The sequence below is a fragment of the Xiphophorus maculatus genome, chromosome 9 (assembly GCF_002775205.1).
Source record: "Xiphophorus maculatus strain JP 163 A chromosome 9, X_maculatus-5.0-male, whole genome shotgun sequence".
Classification (NCBI taxonomy): Eukaryota; Metazoa; Chordata; class Actinopteri; order Cyprinodontiformes; family Poeciliidae; genus Xiphophorus; species Xiphophorus maculatus.
In genome coordinates, this window is record NC_036451.1 from 24,079,516 (window position 1) to 24,104,940 (window position 25,425).

The 25,425-nt window shown below is 43.7% G+C and overlaps 1 protein-coding gene across 5 annotated transcripts in view; it reads left to right on the forward strand.

Annotated features, from left to right (window-relative positions):
• The first annotated feature begins 319 nt into the window (after positions 1 to 319).
• The window catches only part of nhs (NHS actin remodeling regulator), a 71,199-nt gene continuing 46,093 nt past the window's right edge, over positions 320 to 25,425 (forward strand). For all 5 annotated transcript variants that reach the window (XM_023339676.1, XM_023339678.1, XM_023339675.1 and 2 more), the window contains exon 1: positions 320 to 827. In XM_023339676.1, the coding sequence (XP_023195444.1) occupies positions 515 to 827 (313 nt within the window). In that variant the 5' untranslated portion in view covers positions 320 to 514. The remainder of the gene's footprint in view (positions 828 to 25,425) is intronic.

Sequence of the window (25,425 nt, forward strand, 5' to 3'; positions counted from 1 at the left end):
ACCAAAAGTGGCACTTTAAGTAGCTCTTAAGAATGGTTTATACTCAACACTGAAGGAGGAGCACTTAAGTAAATACATTTAATAAAGCTGTGATACAAATAGGTTGTTTGCGGTTATTTAATTTCTCCGAAGTGAACTGAACTGTCCCTAGTTTTAATGTTATGGTGTCTTTGGTTTCTCTCTTTATTACACACTCACACTTCAGACTCCGGGTCCCCTTGGAAATCCACTCCAGGTTTTACCCGCTGCCGTTTTATTTGAAAAACCCACCTCTAGTTTAGAGGAGTGAAAAACACACCAGCGTTAGGGCAGCAGATGACCCGGCGCAGCAGCGAGGAGCACACCAGTCCTCTCCCTGACAAACGAAAGGGATGGGGGGCATCAGCCGCAGCTGAGCTCCGAACGGCTGGACCAGGGGGAGCGAGGGGACGCAGCAGCTTTCTGCCCCCACTTGGGTGACTTTCTGCTGGATTTCTTACCCCCCCACCTCCCCTCTACTCCTCTCCACAACAACATGCCATTTGCCAAAAGAGCCGTGAAGCCCCAGTTACTGTGCAGGTATCGGAGCCCAGGCGAGGTGGAGCAGCAGCAGCAGCAGCAGCAGCAGGAGGAGGGTCTGCTTTTCGATGACCTGGTCTCCATCAGTAACGTGGCTCTGTCCCGGACCCTGCGGCAGCTGTCGGACCTGGCCAAACATGCCTGCTCCATTTTCCAGGAGCTGGAAAGCGACCTGGCGTCCACCAACCAGCGGGTCAGAGGGCTTCAGGGGAAAATCACCCGACTCCAGCAGTGCTGCTCCGAGCTGGACCCCAAACAGGAGGCAGTGCGTGAGTACTCCGCTCCACACTCGCGCACGGCGCGCGCGTCTTGCTTCTTTCTCTCAGGACAGACCCTGCACGAGGACGCAATTTTTTCTTTATTTCTTTATATTTTTTTTTTTAACAACTTTTGGACAAAACTTAAAGAACTTTACCTAACAAATATAGCTCACTGTACAAAGATTCAGCTCGCTAAGCTATGTTTTTTTTTTTTTTTTTTTTTAATTCGGAAACACGTTTACATTTTTAAAGTTATTTTCTGTCGCAGCAGTCTTTCTTTCCTTCACGCTTGGCTCAGTGGCAGGGGCGTATGACGCTGTCTTCACCTCATGTCAGCAGCTCTTTAAAACCAGCTATTACGCTGTTGTTTCTCTTCCAAAGAACGTCCTTCAGTAGCTCTGTCATTGTGACTTTATAACAAGCATGTGTCAGCTAACATTGCCAAATGACGCACTTCGCTCCGTGCGGGGACGCGCTTCCACTGGCCCTCTGTTTTTCCCTGTAACTTCATCAGAACTCAGAGCCGGTCCAATAAAACACGGGGCCTGGAGAAGAGTTTGATTCTGCCCCCCACCTCCACCCCAACCCCTCCCTGGGTTTATGAACATACTTTTCCAGCTATATGTTTCAACTCTGAGCGTTAAAAAGTACTGATGTTATGGTGCATTCGGATTGTACTAAGAAGTCAGATTTTTGTATTTTTTTTTTTAGTTCTCAGTCAAAAAAACAACAAAAACATTGGGAAAAAAACTGGTAGTGATAACATTATCAAAAGGTTTTCAGATTTAGCTCAAATGTTTTTGCAATGTTATTGCTGCGTTTTTCTTTTAATATTAATAAAAAAATGACCGAGGTCACAAAAAGACACAGACACATGCGCTATTTTTATTTAAATCAAGAAAATATGGTGTCAATCAGTTGTGTTTGGAAATAGTGAATTGAAATGTAAAGGTCAAAAGGTCAGTTCCGCTCCTCTAAATGCTCGGACGCTCACATAGATTTCCCAAGTCAAACAAACACAAGTCAGCCCATAAATACCAGTCTGTTTGCTCCGGCAGCCGTTTCATTTGCTTACACTCACAAGCAGAACCGCAATTTAAATGTTCTATTTATAAAGTTTTGAGGCTCATTCCACGTAGCGCCAAGTAAAAGTTGAAGGTTTTCCGTGTGAGAAGTTGAGCATTCTTTCTGCTGGCCTGGGATGCTAAACAGCAGCTTAGTTTGCTTATATCTCAGGCTGGCTGCCCAAAGTCAAACTCTGTAGTGTTGTAGGAGTTTAATCCTCGCAGCAGTATATATATTTTCTTCTTTCTTCCTGCTTCATACGGTGAAGTTCGATTGGCCGATTTGGCAGGAACTCATTACCCTGATACCATGGGAGGGCGGTTGGATATTTATAAAGGTGTGTATTTGTGTGTGGGCGGGTGTGTGTGTGTGTGTGCGAGCACGGCGTCCACAGCTTTGGACACACCCCAGCGGATTTTAACCCACTTCACTTTAGGTTCAGCAAGCCCTTGCACGTTCCCCCAGACCCCTGCTTCCTGTGGTCTCTAAATGGGTAATTTTGCCTTGAGGTATTTATGTGTGGCATGGATAGCTTTCTACTGCAATCCCCCCCTCCTCCTCTTTGAAAAAAAAGAAAAGAAAAGCCTGACCCCTTTTAAAGCCAATTTAAACACACTGCAGTACGCAGTCTGCCGAGATTCTTTATTTCAACAGCGAGTTGCCGGTTTGTTTTGCTTGCATGCATAGTTGTGCGGTGATACGCAGGCCGCTAGCGTTTCTGTTCGGTCTTGCAGACTGTTTATGTCTGATTTCAGAGCTGTCAGTTGTTGTTTGTGAGTACTTTCCCTGTGAGGAAACCTGCAAAATTATTTCTAGAAGAGCATACATAAACGTTATGCAACGTTCAGGGTGTGGAAAGGTTAAGCCTTGAATTTCTGAATGGATTTCTGGATGCGATAGCATCTCGCGTGCCGTGTTTTTTCTTTCTTTCTTTTTTTCTTTCTTGCTTTCTTGTTTAACCCCCTTTTGCTTTTAATTGCTCTTTTCATTGCAACGGTGTCAGGCGCGGTCTTTAACAACAGAACCCCGGTCTCATCTGAATGACAATCGGTGTGAGTGGAGCAGTCCGAGGCACGGTGGGGCGGGGGGGCGACACGTCCACAAGGTGAAATCTAGAAGAACGCACTGCTGAGGAGTTGTTTATCACGCTGAAGGAGCAGGCAGATGTTAAACCTGCTGTTTAAAGCCTTGGAGCTGCTCGTTGTCATAAACAACCTGCAGGTAACATGGAGTTAGCCTGGGAGTGCATCAGATAAACAGCATTTGAGGCGAAGTTAAATGTAGCCGAAGGCCATGTGGTAAAATCTACGTAGGCGGACATCTTGTTTTTTTGTTTTTTTCTTCCAAGATGTTGATTTATGTAGATTGTCACATCTGCTTCACCGCTTCCACCGGATACACAGCACCTTTTCAAAGTAAAAGCAAAAGCCCTGTTTCGTTGAGTCAGAACTTAAGAAAACACTTTTTGCTGAAGCTACAGAGTCTTTTCGGAGTGCGTCTCTACCAGCTCTGCTCGTCTAGAGTGTGAAGGTTTTGCCTGTTTCTTTGATAAAAACAAAGAAACAAAGAGACAGATTGGGGAGAGAACATTTGTGAGGGCTATTATGCAAGTCTTGCCACAGATTCTCAGTAGCGTTAAGGTCTGGACTTTGACTGGACCATTCTAAACATGACAATTCTTTGATCCAAACCCTTCAGTGTAGCTCAGGACAACGCTCCCCTTAACTGGCACGTAAAACGGTCTTGATAGGGTTGGAGTTGTGTCTTACCAAGTGTGTTCTCGGTACATTTTGCTTTAATCGAACTATAGTCCGTTTATCTAGAAAGTCCAATTTGTTTGGGGAGATGTGAATGCGCAACTGAACTCTGATGAGGACCAAAAAAGCTAACTCTAAAATCCTAGGTTTAGGTTTGATTAAAGTGAACTCTGGAACGATTCGAATGCACATACGGACACGAGCGGAGTGGAGACCGCTCCAAAAGCAGGAAGCAGACTATAGTGCACAGCATTCTGGGTAAATCCAGCCAAACAAACCTGTGTGTCTAGCGCTAAAGGGAGAAATGGCTCATAGTCTTTTACCAAAAACAAAAGAGAAATCCTACAGCTGGTAAAATCTGACGCTACTTCATTTCTGTTTCCATTTTGTGAAGAAGGAGGTTGCTCTCAGTGTCTGCTTCTGAGGGTTTCTTCTTGTCCTTGGTACAGCGCCACCACAGGCGAGGAGGGGAACAGGTCTGACACAGATCAATGTGAAAGCGAACAGCACCGGCTGAAAATGTACTAAATGTTGCAATTTGGTCCCAAATCGAACTGATTCTGCTGGACTATCAGGTGTGAAAACACCCACAGTTTCCATTTCTTTCTTCACTCTGTCTGAGTCCTTCACAGACCATTTTGATTTGAATAAATTACTCCCAGGTTGAGTCTGGTATACTAATAATGTGACTGATGAAGACAATGGGTGTTTTTTTCTCCACTGTACTTGCTGCTAGTTTATCCCACAACATCCATAAAATTCTCCACATACATGAAACTTTGTTGTTGTAATGTGGCAAAACTATGAGAACAAAGATAAGAAGGGCACTTTCAGCTATCCAAAAACATATTTTCTTTAATCCCTTCTCTTTTTCCCTCACACACACCAAACCAGAACTAAACCTGGCGCCTGGCAAATATCCCTCCCCGCCCTATGTTTGGACAGCTCTCCCATGACACCCCATCAACATCTTCCATGGACTACCATCAGATCTCTTCAGGCAGACTGTCCCACCTTGGAGTTTCTAGCCGGGTTTCAGGTTACCCTGGCTCAGTTTTGGAGGAGTAGCCGTAACGCTGGCGGCCTTCTGGCTTCTCTGGTCACGCAGCACATGGCTGGCACTTTGAGCGCATTCCTCATGGCAGACTGTGCCCCAGGAAAACAGTAGTTATGCAGCTCAAACTGAGTTAAACTCAACAGCAAACAGGAGAGCAATAATAATTCCTCATACCTCTGGCGCGCTGTCAGATTCTGCACAGCCATTAAGTGAAGAAAAACGAAAAAGGAGAGTCTAATCTTGTGATAAGACATATTTGCGGTGAAACATAAATGATCCATAAAACTGTAAAAGTCAGGGTGACATAGAGCTGTTTCTATCTTTGGAGGATGAGTATGAATATGTCCTTACTGTGTAATTTTTGGAGAAAATTCATGACCTCACGTTTAAGAGTATAGCACCAGAAACATGCCTCCTCTTTTGTAAGAGTACTCTTCGGTGAACTCTTAAGAAAACTAGGTCTTCTTGAAGAAATATGTATAAAAAAATGAACCAAACGATTGAGAACGTTGTCCTGAAGTCACATGGCAACACCTGTAATTGCCCATTAATGTCATTCAGTAGTTTTCAGCATGTAGAATCAATGATTTACACATGTGGGGCCGGGAGCAGGAAGTTTCTCACTCCATTACTTGAAGGTATTTCAGGGCATCCCTTTGCACTGTTTTCCATCCACCAGATCAGCTCATGAAAAATGACTGAACCTCAACAGATAATGCGCTGCAGTTACTCTCTACCCCGTCATTAGCAGTTCTGTGAGCTTCAGCGCCCTGGAAATCAAGAGTTTCCCCCGTGCAGATGGCGGTAGCTCTGCTTGCTCTCCGCTCCACAGGAAAGCACGCTCGTTGCTGACTCTGCCTTCTGAATTTGATTGACCCAGTCTGTCCATTACTGGGACTTTGATGTGCTAAGTGAGGCCGCATCGATGAGTCAATGCGCATTTTATCCGAGGCCAGTGTCAGTCAATGCTGGAGTCATCCGTAGAGCTGCGGTTAATGTATGTTGTCAGTGAGGGAAATGAAATTCGCATTTAACGGCGTCATATCGGTTAGTAAATATCAGTCTGTTCTGCACATCTGTCTTTGTTGTTGAAGTAGATACATTTGTGCTTCGCCACAAGACATGTAATAAACACACAAAAATATGTCAGATCAGACCAAAACTTCATGTTTAACTTTATGCAAAATGCCGTGTGTGGCAGAAAGCACAATACAGATCACTCGCAATAAACCAGCCCCAATGTCATATAATACTATACTTTAAAAAGCTCCCGCAAACTTCATCCAAAGCCCAACAGTCTCGTGGTTATGACCGCTTGTCCGCAACCAGGATACGCAGTCGTGGTTGCGGGCCATTTGCCTTTGCACACACACTTCATACAACGGCATGAAAGGCGACAACCCTTCTGCTTCAGTGTACGTCACACCCCTATCCATAGACATTGGCATAGACAGACTTTTTGTCATTCAACTGCACATTTTCAAACGTACATATTGAGCAAAATTTCTGCTGGGTTCCCTCTTCCTTCCTGCGTCATCTATTTTGGTTTTTACCAAAAATGTCAGAGAGCGCTTGCCCCACGTTTCTGCAGACAAGCCTCCTCCGATTCAGTTTCTTTCCAGGGGTTTTTATCCATTTCACAGTTTTATTGTTGTAGTAGTTATTTTGTGAAAAACGGTCCAAATTTATATAAGTCCTCACAGTGTCAGACAAACATTCCTCAATCGTATTCGCATCTCCTGCTGGTACAAAAACCGCACAGTGTAAGCAGACTATCAACATTGATGTTCGAGTACATTTTCACATAAAACACAGCAACAAATTTCTGACCAATCGTACAACACTTTGCACGGACAAAATAGTTCGACCCAGGCCTGGTGTCGAGTTTGGAAGGCGGATGCCTCTCTGTGAACAAAATGGTTCAGTGTACGGGTCTACGTTAGTGGTAGCCGATTTCTAAATTTGGGATAAAGTATGCCCAGGCCTCAGCAGGGACAGGGAAACTGGTCGGATTTTTAAAAACAAACGTTGTTTCTGGAGCTCCAGAAGTGAACCCATCTTCACAGAGAAAATCCTTCACAGCTTAGAGACTGCAAAACGTCTGTGCAGACCTAATTATGAAGTTCAACAAACTCAAAGACTTCTAATAACTCACACCAAGAAGATGATAAAGGTAACTTGGGTCTGCAGCCTCTAGCTCTCTCTTCTCTTTCATTAACAGAACCATTTGCATACTTCTGCAGGTCTGGGCAACCAACTATTGATATACTAGCCTTGCTAATTACAGTGCAGATTTCAAAGTCTTTGCTCAGTCATTCCTGCGCCCTCCCTCTCCATCCTCCCCTTCACAGGCAGGCAGTGGGAAAACCTCAGCCAGCCTTGATGCTGCAACTTCTTTCCTTTCATCTGTCATACAGCTGATGTCACTCCTTGCTGCTTCCTTTTGGCATTTTATTTTGAACTAAAGCAGATGCATTGATGAAATATTAAAAACACTGTTGATGTACCGTGCAGGATTGAAGGTCTCCTACCAACCAGGGTCTCCGAACCTCTGGTGGATCCCCTGGGCTGCAAATCCAGGCGGTTTCTGCTGAACTGCTCTTTCAGGTCAAGCATTCCAGAAATCCAGTGGCCAGGAAACCACACGGCTGCTTCTTCACTTCTGGGACCTTTTTCCCTTAATTGGCCTTTAGTGCTTGTGTCATTAGAGGGTCGGAGGGTGTAGAAACGAGAGGCCGGGGTTCGTTTATTAAAGGAGTCATTCCATTCAAATCAAGGGTGAGGCGTTTCAATGCCTCGCTTGAGAGAAATGTGTTACTTATTACATCTTGTGTTCTTGCGGTGAGACCATTGACCAGAACAAGTGTTCCTGAGTCAGCTCTAATCCTTTGGCTCGCCGCCTGTATATTTTCAGGTGAATGTGCTAACATTTGGACAAAAGGCGCCTCTTTGCCGGTGCCTGTGTTAGAAGAGATTCTGCTTCACAGGATGACGAGTCTTAGTTTGTTGTTGGAAATGGGAGATTTTTTTTTTCATTTTTTTTTTTCAAGGTTGCTGAATTCATGGGTCGTGACAGGATGCCTCAACGCCCTGAGGTGTGGAAGTAAAATGTCTCCCCACACATGTAAACTTTACCCTTATTGGAAACATTTCCCCATCACTCAATGTTTATGTAGTTCTGAGTGTGGGACTGAAACACCAGGGGTATAATTAAAGTCCGCACTAAAGTAAAAGGGTTGTCTGGGGGGGCTAAGTCATCTACCCACTGACCTTAAAAGCCTGTCGACCTCCTCACCCCCATCTATACACACACCATCGAAACACAAAAGCTCTAACATGGCCGCCCCCATTTTTTTCTTATCACTGGCCTTTTAAAGACCTGCTCGCCCAATTAGAGTGGATTTTGACATGATATCGGTTGGCCACAGGTCAGCAAACCTGCAAGACACAGAGCAGGGTCTGGTCTGACTGAACTGCCACCGTGAACTCAATAAAGTAAACAAAGCCTTTGGTTCAGGTTGTTACTCCTGCCTGGAGCCGAAGTGAGCCATGAAAAACTTTGCGGCTACTTTTTTGAAGTCTTTTTTTTTGTCTTAAATCTTCTGCCACACTGTTTCCTTTCTTACCAGGTATGTTGGCATCTTGGTAGGAAAGATGCCAACATCTACATCTGCATTCATTTTTTTATCCATCCCCAATATTGTTATCAACCAATGTTCCAAGCTGCAATATCGGTATCGAATCGAACATGATAAGGCTGTATCGGTTGAACATCTATAGCATTTAGCCACGTGAAATAAACCCCCTTTTTCTTTCTGTTTTTGGCCGCTCGCCATCTGCTCAGCCTTCAGTCCAAGCCCCATCTGGAGCCGCTGTTCCTAATGCTGATGCAGAAACGACTCCTGCTTTGTCAGAGATCAAATTTATTTGCTCTCCAGATCTTAACTTCAGGGAGTTTGTGTTTCACTACCTCTCTCCACATTCCTTTCCGTGGCAACCTGGAGAAATATTGACAGCCGAGATGGACCAAAGAAACCATAAAAACTGCTCTTTGTTCCACCGCGGCAAGACAGAAGCACTTCGCTCTGCTAGCGCCAGCTCCCTTTCCTCCCTCAGCCTCTATACTTGAGGTCATTCGATATCCCCCTCGACTAACGGCACCGTCACAAAGGCATATTTAAGGGTTATGTAATAGAACTGCGAGTGAATACGCGTCTCTGGATCAGGAAGGGAAGATTAAAAAAGAAACGAAGACCTGTTCTATGATCTCTCCTGTTCCTGACTGTTGGAGGAGATTAGTAGGAAGCAAGAGATAAAGGATCTGAGGTGATGAGTCACAGCTTTTAAAAATAAAAGCTTTATGGTAAGCAAATCCCCTCCACCACCGCCTGCTCTGTTTAAAAGGCTTTACTCTTCCCAACAGAAACTTAAACCGGAGCAGTGAACCGTAGAACGTTTTACGTACGCACCACCGTCATGGGATTTTAAACTTTTTTCAAAGACACCCTCATGCAACTCTACCGAGCAGACAGAGAACAGAAACTGATATTGAAGCTAAATCCCAGGAAGGAAGCACATGTGGCTCCGTAGTCTCTGCCATGCAGGTGTTTAGACTGGGATCTGGGAGGAATGTGAACCACCCTCCCCTCCACGCCGCTACGTACAGCCACACACGCCAGCCAGGTTGAGTCTTTTAAAGTTGAAAGAGCCTCTTCATCCATCATCTTGCCATCATGTCACTGCTGCAGAAATGGGAAGCACCTGTTGGATATCAGGGTATGTGAACATAACTTCACAGGTTTAGGGTTGAGGTGGGTCTTTTTTTTTCCTCCTCTGGCACTTAGATTTTCTTTCCGTCTAAAACCGCCTGTTCCCATCTTAATCCCGATCATCCGACCGGAGCAACAGGTTCGTCTAGATTTGGATTACTGCACACGATGAAAACAGGCTTACGAGAAACGTTCATCCCCAGAAAAACACACGGAGTAAACGTTACCACGCCAACGCCACTTTAACACACTCACTTGCGGCGAAGTTTGAATTGTTTATTCATTACATTAATGTGCAAAGTCACATAAAAAAGATTAGTTTAATAGGAAATATTCTCCCCACAGTGTGGAAGCAGAGCCTGGGAGATTTTGCAATTTGGATTGTTTTTTTCCTTCTTTTTTTTTCCCTCACCAAGGAGCCATTTAAGAGGGAAACGCTGAAGCATGGGGTGGAGACAGCAGTGGTAGCCATGTTGGCCACAACTGTCACTGAAATGTTTTACTGCTGCCTTGACTTTCCTTCTGCAGTTTCTCTGCATGTGGTGTTGCATTAGCCAAAACAACAACTCTAAAACGAGAGCCTCAGTTAGTAGGAATCTCCAGTCGAGTTCAAATTGGGGTTCCGGGAAAAAAAATCCGGAACTTCTCTCACTTAAGGCCAAGTTCTTTTCTTTTTTCCGCGCTGTTATCTGCTTCCCGCTGTACTGGTAGCATCCTGCGGGCTTTCTGTTGTCACACTGATTTGTGCTTTTAGCTCCGGTGGTTTATGTGGGTCGGTACGGGCCGATCCCAACCTACATACGTTGACTACATGGAGTGTTTGTCAATGAGCATCAGTGACCTGGATGCGGACGTCTCGGCGCACCGACTTTTGTCACTTTTACGCTCTCTCTCAAAATATTTCTAACTTTGTCTGTAGAGCCAGCTGCCAGTTTTATATTTCCACTTCTCAGAAGTTCACCAGAGTGTCGTCACTGGCACAAGCATGACGAAGAACAGCGAAGCTGGCCGTCATGCAGGGCCGTGTCATGGCACATGGTTTAGGCCTAGTAAAAGTCCTTTCACCAGCTCAGCCGAGAATATTTAGCTCTCAAGATTTTGTCAGGCAGTAAGTGAAAGTGAAAGTTAAACAACATGAAATAAGCCTTATCAAACCAGATTATTTCACCTCTGAATGTGAAGAAGTCTTTAAGAATGTGAAATGTTGCTTCAGTGACTGAGTTTTGAGGATTTTGTCTGCTTTTGGAATAAGCAAATAGTTTAAGTCCAGATTTACATAGTTTAGATTTTTGTTTTTGCCTCCTAGTCCTCTTCATTGTGCTTAACAACCCAAACAAGTTCACCTTTGTTTGACTTTTGCTTCTTCCTTCTTCATTGCCTTCCTTTTTAAGGGACCAGTTCCTCACCATCTACATTCATATTTTATCCTTGCCAGAAATTTCTGTGCCTCGGCTCCCTCGGGCATTTTTTTATACTCTGTTCTCACTCAAGCTCTCACTCTCTGAGCTTCTCGGCCTCTATCACACTCCCTTTTCTCTCTCTCTCTCTTTCTCTATCTCTCTCTCCCAATTTCTTATTTTGGGAATCAGCCAGTCCTGCTCCCAGCAGCCCCACTGGCTAGAGTGCTGGGATATAAAAATGGATGACCTGCCCTCCATTATGCTCCTCATACAGTGCTCAGCTTGAAACATTTAGCGACCCTAAAAAGCGGTGCTTTCATGCTCGGCGTGAAGATGCGTTGATTAATATTTGATTCAGTCTCCCCAGGCTAATGCGTACCTGAATCACACACCTGCCGGGCGCCTTTCTAAATCCAGAATCCAAGCTTTTCTGTTTTCTTGGCTTGTGGCTCATCACAGCAGTCAAAATGCCGCCAGCTCAAAATAAAGAATTCATTAGATTTCCCAATAAAGCTTTCAGTTTCGGTCTGACCATTTTCACTAAGCTCATGACACAGACAGACAGAGAGAGAGAGACTTTACAAGAAGTCCACCACCTCATTTCCAAGAAGTTGTTTCTCAAGATCCAGTTTCCAACATACAGACTCACTGCTCACTGGGGAGCTGATGGGGACTTCCACTGACATCTGAGCACTGGAAGCACTGGACTGAATGAGGCGCTGCATTGTTGCGAGGCACGGTGCAGAAACGGTTAAAGGCCTGCACCCCATCTGTTCAGATTCTGACATACCACGCCGTTTTGGCACTCCAGAACCGTCCTGGTTGGCAAACTGCTACATAATCCGCCATTAGAGTCTGCAAATACGTTTACCGTACACCGGAGAAGCCAGGGGATAGCAAAGTCCGTCAGTCATCAAGAACAGGGGTAACACCCACTTGATGAGCGCCATTGATGGCTGGGAAGAGGAGTAGAGGAAAAAAGTAAGACGATATTTTTGGTCAAACACAGATTTTTATCATCCATCAAAAGCTGCTGAACGGTCCTTGTGATGCGTTGCCCAGTCTGTGTTGGCAACCCCTCTCTACACCAGGATCCATTTGTTGTAGAGCAAGTCGCTGCGAAGTTTAGACTTCATGTCTGGCTTTGTGTGACGCTGGATCACATCAACGTTTATCAGGTTTTCAACTCTTCCTTCGAAAAGCAATCATAAAGTCTGATGAGTGTAATTTGTCCCCAACGTTACCTTTACAATACATTTACACAGTGCTAAGCCGTTTTTGGTCGCTCGCGAGTGGGTCTCGACATTTTCCCACCCGGTCTCCAGAGTTTCGGCTGTCTCCACTGCCAGACCCCATGAGAAATAATTGCTGGAAATAACTTTTTATGGCGAGCCATTCATGGGAAAAGCGAGGGCCGGTGTCTGCGGTTGCGTCACAGGACTCACGGACGGGTCACCCTGCTTTGGATCAAGGACTTTGTGGAGTCTGAACGGAGTATTCTTACTCTCTGACTGCTCTGGAGATGGCAGCTTGTCGGGCTGGGCGAGGAGGAAAGCACCCAGAAGGTGCGCCTGGGTCCTTACTAGCCGAGAAAGTCCCCATGTGTTGGCTGCCAGCCTGGAGGCTCGTAAGCGCCGTGGAAGGTGTCTCTCATCAGAGGCACACCCTGTTCATTTAGGACTCCGGCTAAAATCTAACCAGATGTGTAGATTTGTTTTGTTTGCTGTGATTTTTTTTCTTTTTTACAGAAGAACGGTCTACAGTTCTTGGATTAAGCACTATGTTATTCAAACACACTAGAAGATTTAGATATAGAAATGTTTTCACTCAACCAGAAAAATTGTTTTTGATACAGAATGAGACGGGCATCTCTCAAAAGACGCCCGTCTTAAAGGAAAAGTTCTTTTATTTTATTAAAAAATATTCATTTCTCTGTAGTCAGTTGAAAAATGTTTGTTGGCGAAAGATCAGTCAATCTTTGTACATGTTTTTAACTGGTGTTTTGATGATTTATCGTCAGTGGTGAACTCTCTTTGAGGTTGGAAGGTCTCCTTGCCATCGCCCTAATCTTTAGCTCCCTCCGCTGATTCTCTAAGCTGATTTTTTAATTAAGTTTGCACTCTGGCATAGCTGCTCCAAAATCCTAATATTAACTCCATTCAGAAGACAAATATTGACCAATTCAACCCTTATTGGTACTATAAACCTACATATGCTAGGGGGATTAATAATTTCATCTTAAACTGTATTTTTTAGTATTTTTCCTTTAAAGATACACACATCAGTGTGCTGCTGGCCTTCTTTCTCCAGTTTTTTTCTGCCGATGTTGACTTTAGCTGATTCTGATGCGTCTTTAAGAACTGCTTGCATAAACAATGTAAACAATCTTTCTGGCTATCCTGTTGCATCTTCATTATTTATATTGGAAGCAGAGGTGATGTCACAGGGTGTGCGAGAGAGAGCAGGTGCTGTAAAGCTACTTCTCTTAAACAAAGCTAAAATAATTACAGAGGTGACATTTTAAAATCTCTTTAGCATTTTATTTTAGCAGCCAGCTAGGCTAGCCTGGTTGCCACATTGAAAATGCAAACCTTTAATTCTGTGTTTTCCAAGGCCAACGTGTTCCTTGACGAGCTCGAAAGGATAAAAGCATCATTAATGTAATACAGGAATCCTCCCTGTTATCTGTGGAGGTACAGATTTTTGTTTCACTGTTTGCCTCTTTTCCTTTGGCACCAGCTCGGCTCAACTTGACTCGGTTCTTAGGCGTGGTGCGTTCACTGATCTGAGAAACGCCTGGATTACTTCCAACCGACCAGTCACTGCTCAGGCCTGAAAATCAGCCTTTCAGCAGATATTTTATTTTTATTTTGGTTTTTCAAACACGTTTGGATACTTAGTGGCTGTTTGTTACTGTAGCTTACACCACTGAATAAAGTTTTTTTTTTTTTATTTAAATTAGGTAAATAATCCAGGTCTATCTGTTTTTTGTTGTTTTTTTTGCAAGGCTGTTCCTCGTCTCTGCACACTACAAATTTGTCTAGACATCCTTTCAAAGCAGCTCGGGTGACATTTGCATTTAAACTCTGCTACATGTTAGCGTCAAACGTGCTCAAATGCAACTCGGCCTTTCCCAAAACCGCAGCACACAATCTGCTTTGCACGCAGTTGCATCTGTATCCACAGCTCCGAGAATGGGAGGACATGCAGGGATTTCCGTCCTAATGAGTTCCCACCTGCCACGTTACAGAAGCCGGTGATCCCCGAAGAAGAAAGTAAACAGAAACATGCCTGCATTATGATACAGACTATAAAGGCAAGATGAAATGAAAAGCGGGTTCTGAATGACTGGCTGCCTTAAGCAGCCTAACATTAGAGGTAAAGGTCTGGCCTTCACACCATCTAGCTGGCTGCTGAGTCACTTTTAGGGGCCGGTTTACCGTTCCAGAGGGGGTCGGGGGTGGGCACCTGTCCATTAGAGCTGGGAGTTTCTCTCCTCCCCAGTATTACAGCTCTCCTGCTGGGCCGAAGTCTGGTACCTTCATCACCCAGCAGCTCATTACTAACAGAGTTCTCTGTGGCGGCGCTCATTCATCAATGGGAGGTCTCTCCATTCACTTTAATGTCCGCGCTGTTACCTTGGCAGCGCTTTGTGTGAGGGGAGTAGTTTCCCAGCTACAGCCACTCGGGGAGGAGGGCACATTCATGACTGTTGGTTCGAATTCTTTCACTACATGTGTCCTCAAAGTGTGGCTGGCCCCCGTGTCTGTTTTACGGCCCCCGCTGCTCCTTCCCTCTGAGACCGAACGCCACCGTGGCACCGGCCCCTGGCGGAAACGCCTCGTTCAAAACTTTTCCATTCGGCTACCATCGTAAAGCTGTTGTGTCGTTTGGCCCACGATGAGCCAGCTGTTGTTAGCTTGGGCAGGGTGGGCTGAAGAGGTGTAGAAAAGTAGTCGTAATTCCTGGTGCTGATCATTCTGAATCCATCTAAAAGGTCAGAAATCGATTTCAAAATGCATTTAAGTTGTACGTCTTTGCCGCCCCTACTTGAGAGTATAATGTATATTGCATCACAATATGGTTGAATGAATTCTGTTTAATTTTTGTAAAATTATATTTTGAATGACTCTTGAAAAGCCAAGCAGCTAACCCAATACTGGTAGTTTAAACCTGTTTTTATGGGTTTTTTTTATTATAAACTGGTGAAATTTTATATGGTGTTTTTCAGTATTGAACCTTAGAGATTTGTCTTAATAAAATTAACTTTTTGTTTATCTTTACATAATATTATAATGATACTCCATCATTAAAAAACATACCTGCAGTGTTACTTTGATTCTTTTATGTGTGTTTGAGAAATCCTTTAATCTCCCGTGGCAACCGTTCAACTGTGCAAAACACCTGGTTGGACATAGTGCGAGGACAGTTTCTAATAGCAACCTTCCCCGACGACTCCCCCACTCAGCTCCTTCAGACTAGCAAGCATCAGGTGGAATTGAGCATCTGCTTAGCTCATTATATTAACTAGGACTCAGTGAAACGCCGGTAAAAACATTGTTAAACATGGCTAATAAAGGACCCATGTTGTGATGACTTCCTGAAGGCGGAGTTTCAGAAAGAGCAGGAGCTTCTTAAAGAGACAGAGGCCCAATTTCACGATGTTAAATGATAAAATCAAATTTCTTTTAAGGTATATTTGATGTAATAGCATTTTTATAACAACTGAAGGTAACATAGAAACTTGATTGTGCTATAAAATTACACTATGTGCCTGGAAAATACACAATACTGCCTTCCTAAATAAATGTTAGATTTGTTTACACGATTTTTTCCTCTTGTCAATTGGTTTCTGAAATGAAAGTAATTTATGACTCAAATCGTGACCCAGAATCGATTCAGAATTGAGTTGAATCACCCATCCAGTGGACTGTCAGGTTTGGGAAGTTGCTCGTTGTCAGAGTTTGCAGCGGTAACCGGGAGCGGACAAGGTGGATCAAAGACAGGTCGGTTCTGATGGAATAACACTTTGTAATCGGGAGCATATGCTGCAGCTCTCAGGAGATCCATGCAGACAGAGAGCTGGGGGTGAACAAGGAGATATGCTGTGAAAAAAAAATTTGCTGGAGTGTTTTTCAGAGCTTACAATCACAATAAATACCCAGCTGCATACCCGGGCAGATTACAACGTCTTAGCTAAAGCTACAACAGCGTTCTGTGTTTTGTTTTTATTTCTTCGCCCTCGCTCTGTGTGTGGTTTTCTCTTTCAGCTCACCAGCTCCCATCAGGTTAACCCTCCGTCTGAATGTGGGAACCTGTAAGACGCGGCCCGGCGCAGGGGGCCATCTGTGACTCTGCAGATGGCCCCCGGCTTGTTAAAGTGGGCCACTATAGATATGGCCCTGTCGTCAAACCCGGGCACGGGACAATGAGAGATTACGGATGTCTGATCTCTTGGTTTAAACACGGTCTGAGGACTGCGGGACACGGGGAGGGGCCTGGTGTTGTGATCTTTGTTTTTTTTTTTTTTCTATTAACATCAAGGGAATATGAAGGCACCAAGTCACAGAGAGCAACCGACGTCTCACTCTGAGAAAACTCAGTTGGAGGATTTAGTCGGTTATTTCCATGTTTCTCATGTTGCCTTCTTTTGTTTTGATCTTTTATGGTGGCTTTCAAGAGAATGGTAATCATTTACAGAAGCCTGAGCAGGAACGTGGAGGTCCAAAAGAGAAAAAAAAATGCTTTGCCTGTTTTTACCTCTTCATTTTCAGGCGTGCATCAACCTTTGCTTCTACTCTTTCCTTCGCTTCCCCACACCCAGTTTAGTGTTTCTTGATTTTTGTTGATGTTGGTCATGAGCCAGAGGCCGATCTGCATTCTCATCCTGCGGAGCAGCCAGACTGAGACGTTGTACCCTGGTTCAGAGTCTGGTTAGCAGGCAAAACAGAGCAGATATAGAAGATACTGGCAACAGAAGAAAGGAATGTCATGTATCTTTTAAGAGCGCGCCGACTTTTAGGGACTTTTATTGACGCAGCCAAAGTACAGTAACTCAATCTTGTTTGGTAGCCATTAGTTTTGGGGGTAAATCTCCTTGGTGTACTTTTTTTTAACCTTTTTTTCAGCTTTTCTTTACAGGCCTCAGAGGTTTATTAGAGGATATCAGTGAAATAACGGCCTTACGAAGACCAAGGGTCACACCAGACAGGACAGGGAGAAACTGTTAAGACATTTACAGTAGTAGTAGTAGTCTATAAAACCATATCATCTCTTGCTTTTATCATCTCGCCGTTTAGCCCATCTTGGTACAAACTTATGAGGAAATGACAGGCCACCTGAACCACCAGGATTTCCCCCAGAAAACCTGCTAAACCTGATGGTAGCGCGATGGCGGTCCAACAGAGTGTTTTTGTAGATCGGTGATTTGCCAGAAAACTGCAATCAGTGCACCTCTAGCCCAGGTGTGTCCAGTCCTAGTACTCAAGATCTACTGTCTCGCAGGTTTTAGATGGCTCCCTGCATCAACCTAGCCAAATCACATAACTGAAACGTGCTATCAAGTTTGGCAAAGGCCTGCTAATGATCCATTTGGTTCAGGTGTGTTGAAGCAGGGTTGACTCCACAACCTGCAGGACAGTAGATCTTAAGGATCAGGGTTGGAGTCTCCTGTCCATACAGACAGGACTCAACCTTGTATTCAGATGGGAGCTCCTGGTTAAAAGACCGGTGGATCCAAAGTATATTTAGAAGGTGTTTGTTAGCCACTGAGCGTTAGCTTCAACAGACTGAGGCAGGTTCTCTCATTTGTCTCATTTAGCATCGCCGATGCGCTGACTTCATACTGTTTAAGACTATTTATCTCTGCTGGGAAAAACAACATGTGAATATCTGCCTCTTCATCTGTCTTGTAGTATCATCGCCGAGGGCCAGATCAGTGTGTACATTGGCATTGTGTCCAATTCTGACTTCTTGCTCAACAATCACTTGACTCGTCCCCCTCCTCCCTCAGCTTTCGTGACCTCTGCCTCGAGAAGCCTTAAGAAATACGAGATGTTGGGAAGGTTTCAAGACGAAGGTTATCCCGGAGTGATTTACCTCTCTGTGCAAACCTCCCCCGATCCGCGGAACGCCTCTTAATTTATGTGCACAGACATGGGAGGGGATAAGCAATTCCAAGGAATCTATCAGCAGAATTTTGAATCCAGATCATCGGGCTGTTTGCTTTCATCTGCATTGTCGCGACACTTTACTGCACCACTGCAAGGGAGCGAGTCACTGATTGCAATTGTTACTTATCTTTGATTATGTCCACAGAGCCGGATGTAAACTGTGACAGCTGATAAGTTTTCACTGTGGAATGTGGTCTAGACTAGGCCTGTCGCCATAAGCAATAAATTAATCGCATGATCAATTAAAATGAGCTCAATCGTTTCCAATAGCATATCTTACCATTTTTCTCTTCTTTCTACCAAAAGCTGGATGACAAAAGTCTTCAGTCTTCAATGTTTGGTCTCACCTAGCTCATTTATTTGAAGGACAGTTTTGTTTACAGAGACTTCATAGTTCATTTTATTTATTGTTTCTGTTGTTTATTTTGGATATGTGAGATGTCTTCCAGTTCCAGTGTCAAATGTTCATTGCAATTTAAAGTTTATTAGTCTTTGAGAATGCACTATAATGCCATTATCAATATATTACTTGAAAATAGCCTCAAAACAGCCATATTATCATTTATCGCAATAACTTCTGTGACAATTTATAGTCCAGCAAAATTAATTATTGTGACAGATCTGGTCTAGACCAATATTTTCAAGATACTGGACAATTGCTTGACTGCGACGTCTATTGCCCTCCGGTCATGTGATGTGGCACCACATCCACCACCGACTCAGATCTCCTCCTGCACAGTCAGAACGACCCTGACCTGACTTCAGCCTATGAAGACGTCACTTTTACAGACGTGATTAAAGGGGTTGAGTCTGCCGTTCATCCCCTCAATCACCACGCGTTCAGCGCTTCCATTATGTCACAGCCCGGAGATACAACGCTCCCTCCCCGTAAGTGGCATTTCTGCAGTCGTAACAGCAGTACGCAGGAGCGCATGCCTTCCCGGTGATGTAATACGCTTATTGGTCATGCCAATAAGCGAAGAACTACGGCGAGGTTCTTCCTTGAAAGGCGCTGGGGCAGCTGCGCCCCTCGCTCTCCATCTGTGAAGCGTGTACGTTCAACGCAGGCCTTTGTTGCGGGCCGCTGATGGAATTGACCCCGGGTCATCCCGCTGTGGCTTCCCCCTCTGAGAAAATATACACACTTTGTGGCATTTCAATACAGTTTGATTTCATCCAGGTGTCTTCGTCCCTCAGCAGCTTGAGGAACGAGAGGCGTCGGCGTCGGAGGGGATCGGCGGGAGAAGCTGAAGCAGAGATGCATGTTGACGGAGGAATAAGGAGCGGCGTCGACAACGCCATCTGTCTGTTTGAGTGCGTTGAGACGGGGTGTCAGGCGGGCAATCTGTTTTCTTCCTGTCTGTTGTGCCGTTTCACGGGAAAGCGGGTGTTTATTGTTTGAACCTGAATGGCTTCGCTGCTGTGTGTACCACTCTCGCACATCAGCCTCAAACTTGATTGGCGCCTGTGTGACGCATCACGATTGTTTACCTTTGAAAAAAAATCACCTTCCGCTCCGACCAGATCTGTGTCGCCGAGGAAACCAGAGCCAGTTCGACGCGTTCCGGAGAGATTTAACGCTAGCTTACATTTGAAGGAGCACAGGTTTCATTGTAAACAGTTACCAAGCAAAAATGAAAATTATCTGTGGTGTGATTTGGACAAATATTTGAGTCTCAGCATGTTCTTTTTTTTTTTTTTTACACATCTTAATGTCCAGTACTTTTACTTCCTGTGCAACTTTTGTAGATTTGAATGTAGTGTGTGAAACCCTGATCTGGTATGGCTTCCATGACAACAAGCTCACTTGTTAGAAATGTGCATCGATCAGATTTTTGTAGCCAATTTCCAACGTCCTATTTTTGTAAAATCTTGACCCTTTGGTAAAACTTTTGAGGCCGAAGACGTTTTTCTAGTCTTTTATCATTTATAGTTTAGTGGGAGTCACTGAGGTTAGGGATCACAAGCGCACATGAAAAGCTAAAACCAGCACAATGCCTATTTCAATAATTCAAACAACAAATATATCTTAATATCCATGAATGAGCAAAAAGATATATTGACAGAAAATAAATAGCTGCTTTCCAAACACCAGCCAATGGCATTGAGGTATTTCAACTTCTCGAGCTGAACTTTCTGTCAAATATTTTAGATATGCTCCACAAAAACAACTGGAGCACGTCTAAAAGACTCCATATTAGATATGGAGCAAAATTCGCAGAATATCCACACAATTTTTTTTGCAGATATTTCGCTACAAAACATGACGTTACATTCCGTGGAAAAATCAGTAAAGAGGTGAATTTGTAAATCTTGAACCATGAAAATTCGAGGGTCCACAGATGCAAACAAAACTGTCTCTGCGTTGATATTTTAGATGCTAATCTGTCTTTAGCATCTTATATTAGCAGTTGATGTGATTAGCTTGGCTAGCAATACCAGTATACCAATATCCCAGTGTACATTCTATGAATGCTGATTCCAAAAGGCTCCCAGCATTTCTAAATGCCGCATATTACGTGAGGTGGAGGTTGAAAGCTGACAAGTACAAAGCAGAGCATCTTTGTTGTGAGCCTTCCTGATCTGCTTTCTCTCGCTCTCCTGCAGCCTCCTGGAACCGCAGACTAGTGTAAAAAGTACTCATAAAAGGCAGATTCCCATTAAGTAGCTTCTTACATGTAGAACTCACATTTTATGAGTTCCTGGGTCAGAAAACGGTCTGATTTGTACATTTCCAACCAGCTAACCGGAGACGATTAAGCTAAAAATCCTCCAGTTTCGCTTCTCTGTCAGTTCCTCTGTGAATGTCTGATTTTTACCACAGAGCAGTAATTGCTCAGTAATTGTTTAAAGTCAAATCTAGTCAGCTTTTCTCATCTGAAGATAATTTTCTGTTTTTACTTCCAGCTTCTCACCAGTAATGAGCTTACTGCTCGATTGTATTTGGCGTAGCTGTTTAATAAAAACCTCCATGTACACATTGAAGTGTTTTGTAGCTGTAGCGTGATTTATTCAGCCGGGTCCATTTGTTGACTAACACTTGTAAATTGGTAGCCATTAAAAAAGCACAAACAAAGTGATTTACACATGTGTTACTGTTGCGTTACTCTGGGTGTTTCATGGCTTTAATGAGCGAGCGGGTGGTTGGTGCTGCAACATCATGTTGCTCAAATGGTCAAATAGGAGGATGTTTGTGGGATGGGCCCCGATCGCTGAGACAAAGGGCCTTTTCAGACGCTCTGGGGAGCAATCGGAAAGTTTATGACGAGGTTTCAAAAGGTCAGTTTCCTCGTCAGACAGTGAGAGCTCACATGTAGCTTTTAAAAAGTGAGGATGGATCAACTAAAGTTGTAAACTTTTAAGGGGCAGTATTATGTATTTCCAAGACATATAGTGGCACATTATAGCAAAATCAAGTAACTATGTTACCTTCAGTTATATAACAAAAAAAGCTATATACATTATATGTGACTTAAAAGAAATTTGACTTTGTAGTTTTGCGCCTTGAAATTGGGAATCTGTCTCTTTAAGAAGCTCTTGCTATTTCTGAAACTCCGCCTACAGGAAGTCATCACAACATGGCTATTAACCCTTCAGCAACGTTTTTACCAGGATTGCACTGAGCAGTAGCTCTTATAATGAGCTCAGCAGATGCGCAGTTCCACCAGGTGGTTGCTAATTGCTGCTGGCTAGTCTGAAGGAGCTTGGAAAGGCTGTTCTGTGAGGCGGAAGCTTGGTAACTTGTGCTAGGTCCACCCAGGCGTTTTGCACAGCTGAATGGTTGCCGCGGGAGATTAAAGGATTCCTAAACCAGGCATGAAAGAATCAAAGCAACAATCCAGGTATGCTTTTGATGAGAGAAAAACATAACATGATGTAAAGCTAACAAAAAGGGATTTTACATTATACTGCCCCTTTAAGAGCTCTAATGATTGCGTTAAATCCCTAATGTTTTCTATTGGGATTTTGCTTATTGAGATCCTTTGTTCTACCTCTGCAAAGTGGTTGCTGTATGCCTAAAGTGTAATGCCATATAGTTCATCAGCCATTGCTATCGCTCTAAAAAAACCAAAAAAAAAACACAGCCTTTAGATTTTCAAACTGTGCAGGGTGAGTGAGAACAGGGGCGACGGAGGATTCCCTCCCTTTGAGCAAAGGCACAACCCGCCCATTTGGATTTTTGCTTTCTGCGGACTCACAGCTGTCCGGGAGGCAACGGAGGAAACTGGAGGTGTGATTCAGTCACTCTGCTCATGCTCCTCGTCAGATATCGCGCCGCAGATAAGCTGCCTTCACGCCGCAGAGAGTGACAAGCCTAGGAAACCCCAATCCACTGAGACTTTATTTCCTTCCACAAACAAACTGTGGAGGACCTACAGGAGGGGCCCCAGTTACACCACGCATTTAAGATCTTAAATGCACTTGAGGTTCGCCATACAAACACACACCACACACACACGCAGGCGTGTGTAGATTAGATCTGGGATTGTGGCAGAGGTTAACCAAGGTAAACATCACAATGACCCGCCTGTCGCTTCCATGTCATTTGAGTGGGATCCCACTAGGACTAGGGAGCGTGTATAGAAGCTCCCTAGTCTCTCCGGCGTGGCTCATTCTGTTTGAAAGTTGCCTGACATTTTCTACACTATTTGCAGTTTCCATCCACCCTTTGGGCGTATGATTGCGTTGGAGCCAGATTCTACGAGTCTGTTTGTAACGTTTCAGCAGAAATCACCAGTTCTACCCGAGCATCTTTGTATTTATTCACGGAGACAGACGACATTTTGTCCATTTTCCTTTTCAAATCAGTTCTCATAGATTGGATGGCAATATGACTGGGCCAGTCGGATTTAAAGACGAGATTCTTTGAATTAGAAACATTCACTGTCTCAAGTTCATTCAGCATTTTTATCTGTTCTGCTGTTTTGAACGGAAACTGAACATCATGGCAGCTGAACAGCTATCAGTCTTAACACAAATAAATTCACAGTTGGTTTTACGTCTAGACTTTGACTAGGCCATTTTAAGATGTGAACATGTGTTGATTTAAGTCACATTGTTGTAGTTCAGGCAGGGAGTGGACGATATGGACGTAAAGTTTTATCTCGATATTTTGGGGTACTATTGTGATTACAATAAAAGTGACAATAAGAAAAAGAAAATCTGATTACACAGTCACATAAAGCAGTGTGATTTGCTATAGTGGAGTTCAAGATTCCAATATGGCGGCGGCCAAGTATCCATTGTTCTGTACCTCTTACGAATCTTGTTTTAAGCTGTAACTTCCACACCCAAACATCTCTTTTAATTTGTTCAGTTTAGAGTTGATTTTAGATGTACTCTTACAAGTGCGTGTTGTATAATAAGCGTTTTCACCACACTTACTGTTGTTGATGCGAGGAGCGGCCATATTGGTTCTGGATCTCGAGGTCAGCATTTTAAAGCAGGGTTTCCCCCAGAAAACCTGTTAACCCTGGTGGTAGGGGCACCGGAACGGTCATCCAGCGACGTATCGGGTTTTTGAGTAAAAAATTTTTTTTAAAGTTGACAGAAAATTTGAAAATATAAGTAATTCAATCTGGAGAGACTCAGACGGAGATAAGACGACAATTAGAAGAGTTTATTGACAAACACAGAATTTAAAGTCTTTGGCGCTCGGGCCCCGGCTGGGGATAACGGTTATCGCAGCGTTAGCGATAGGCTTCAGATGAGCATCCCCGATGCTGTTAGGAACGTCATCCCCCGGGGCCCGGCACTGGTGGTGGAGGTTGAAGAAGGGTGCGGGCCTCAGGACCGGGCGAATGGAGGAGAAGGGGTGGTGGTGGGTTGAGCTCGGCTGGAGAGCAAAGGACGCCATGAATGAAGGTCCTTATCAACTGGGACTTGGTCGGTGATTGGACGTGACGTGGCTTGGTCCAGCGTTGATAGGTCGACGATTGTGGGCAGGTCGCTTCAATTAACGGGTCCCGGTGGGGATAAAAGAGTCTTCCAGTTTGAATTTGTGCCTAGGCTTCATTTGTAAATGTGTTATTGGAAAACATGAACAAAACTGAAACAGCAACTATAAAATCTTAGAAAAGGCAGACATAAAAAAGCCCAAATAAATAAGTAATGCTTAGCCTGGTGGGGTCCCAAGTAAAGTCTGGTGGCCCGCCAGGCTTATGATACACTGGAGGAAACCCTGAAAAATATTCTTTGGGACACATTCCAGTTGATTTTTCTGACTGAAGTCTTTTAAAAGTAACAGGTTGTACTGCATCTTATTTAAGGATGTCAGAAAAAAAGGTGGATGAATACAAATGTCTGGCACAGTTAGTTTCTGTTTCTAAAGCTCATTGAAAAACATTATTTTCTTTTTTTTCATCCAAGTACCCCATTTTATTTTGGTCTGTCAGATGAAGACTTTATAAAATACATTGCAGTCATATAGCATAGATTATATCAAAGAGGGAAAATTAACCTGACATCCATTTTTGATTGAGATAACTTATTCACGTGACATCGCAGCACTGCAGTCAAATTTTTCCCTGTTTTGTTGTTTGTGTTTATGCAAATAACCAACACAGATCCTTTTTTATCTGGGACACTCCTTGTCCCTAATCTGCTGTTTTGTTTTTGTTTTGTTTTTTTTAAAGGGGATCCCGCAGTAGGTGGCACACTTCTACCCCTGTAAAGTTTGTAGTCGACCCATTCAGAGACAAAGCATGTGGGGAAAACCTCATTTCTTCTCATTAGCATTCAATCCAAATCTCAAGCCCCGCCCACGCCGGCGTGCGAGTGACATCTGGCGTGCGGTTGGTTGATGTCACCGACTCAAGCTGGCCTTTAATTGCGTGTTTTTTGTTCAAAAATATTTGCAGAGTCAGACGCTGGCCCGTTTCAGTCTGGGTAATAATCTTTTTTTATTAGGGTTCACTTTCAATTAGCAGTTTCTGCATGAAACCCGACATGACTCAGCTGAAACCCTGCAAAAACAACAACAGCAAAAAGTCTTAACGATTTTTGTTTTGTAGCTTCTAGTGCAAATAACTTACAAGTAATTTTTCAGTAAGATATAGGAGCTTCTATTAGGTCCATAATTATTGAATATTGATTTTAAAAAAGTACCAGGCCCACTGACTGATTTTTTTCACTTAAAACATTGGAAGAATGTTTTGTTATATGTGAAATAAGTGTGTGTATTTTATACATGGTTGTTGTCTTTTTTTCAAGTGTCTAGTAAAAACTAGACCAAAACTACTTGGTAACATTTTGTGGTTTGACATTGCAGAGAAGAAAATCCGTCAGTCAATGACAGAAAGTTGCACTTATTAGTTGATATAAATCACACAAGTTCCTCTCTTTTTAAACCCAGGTTTCTTCCAAATCTATAAAAATATTTCCTCAG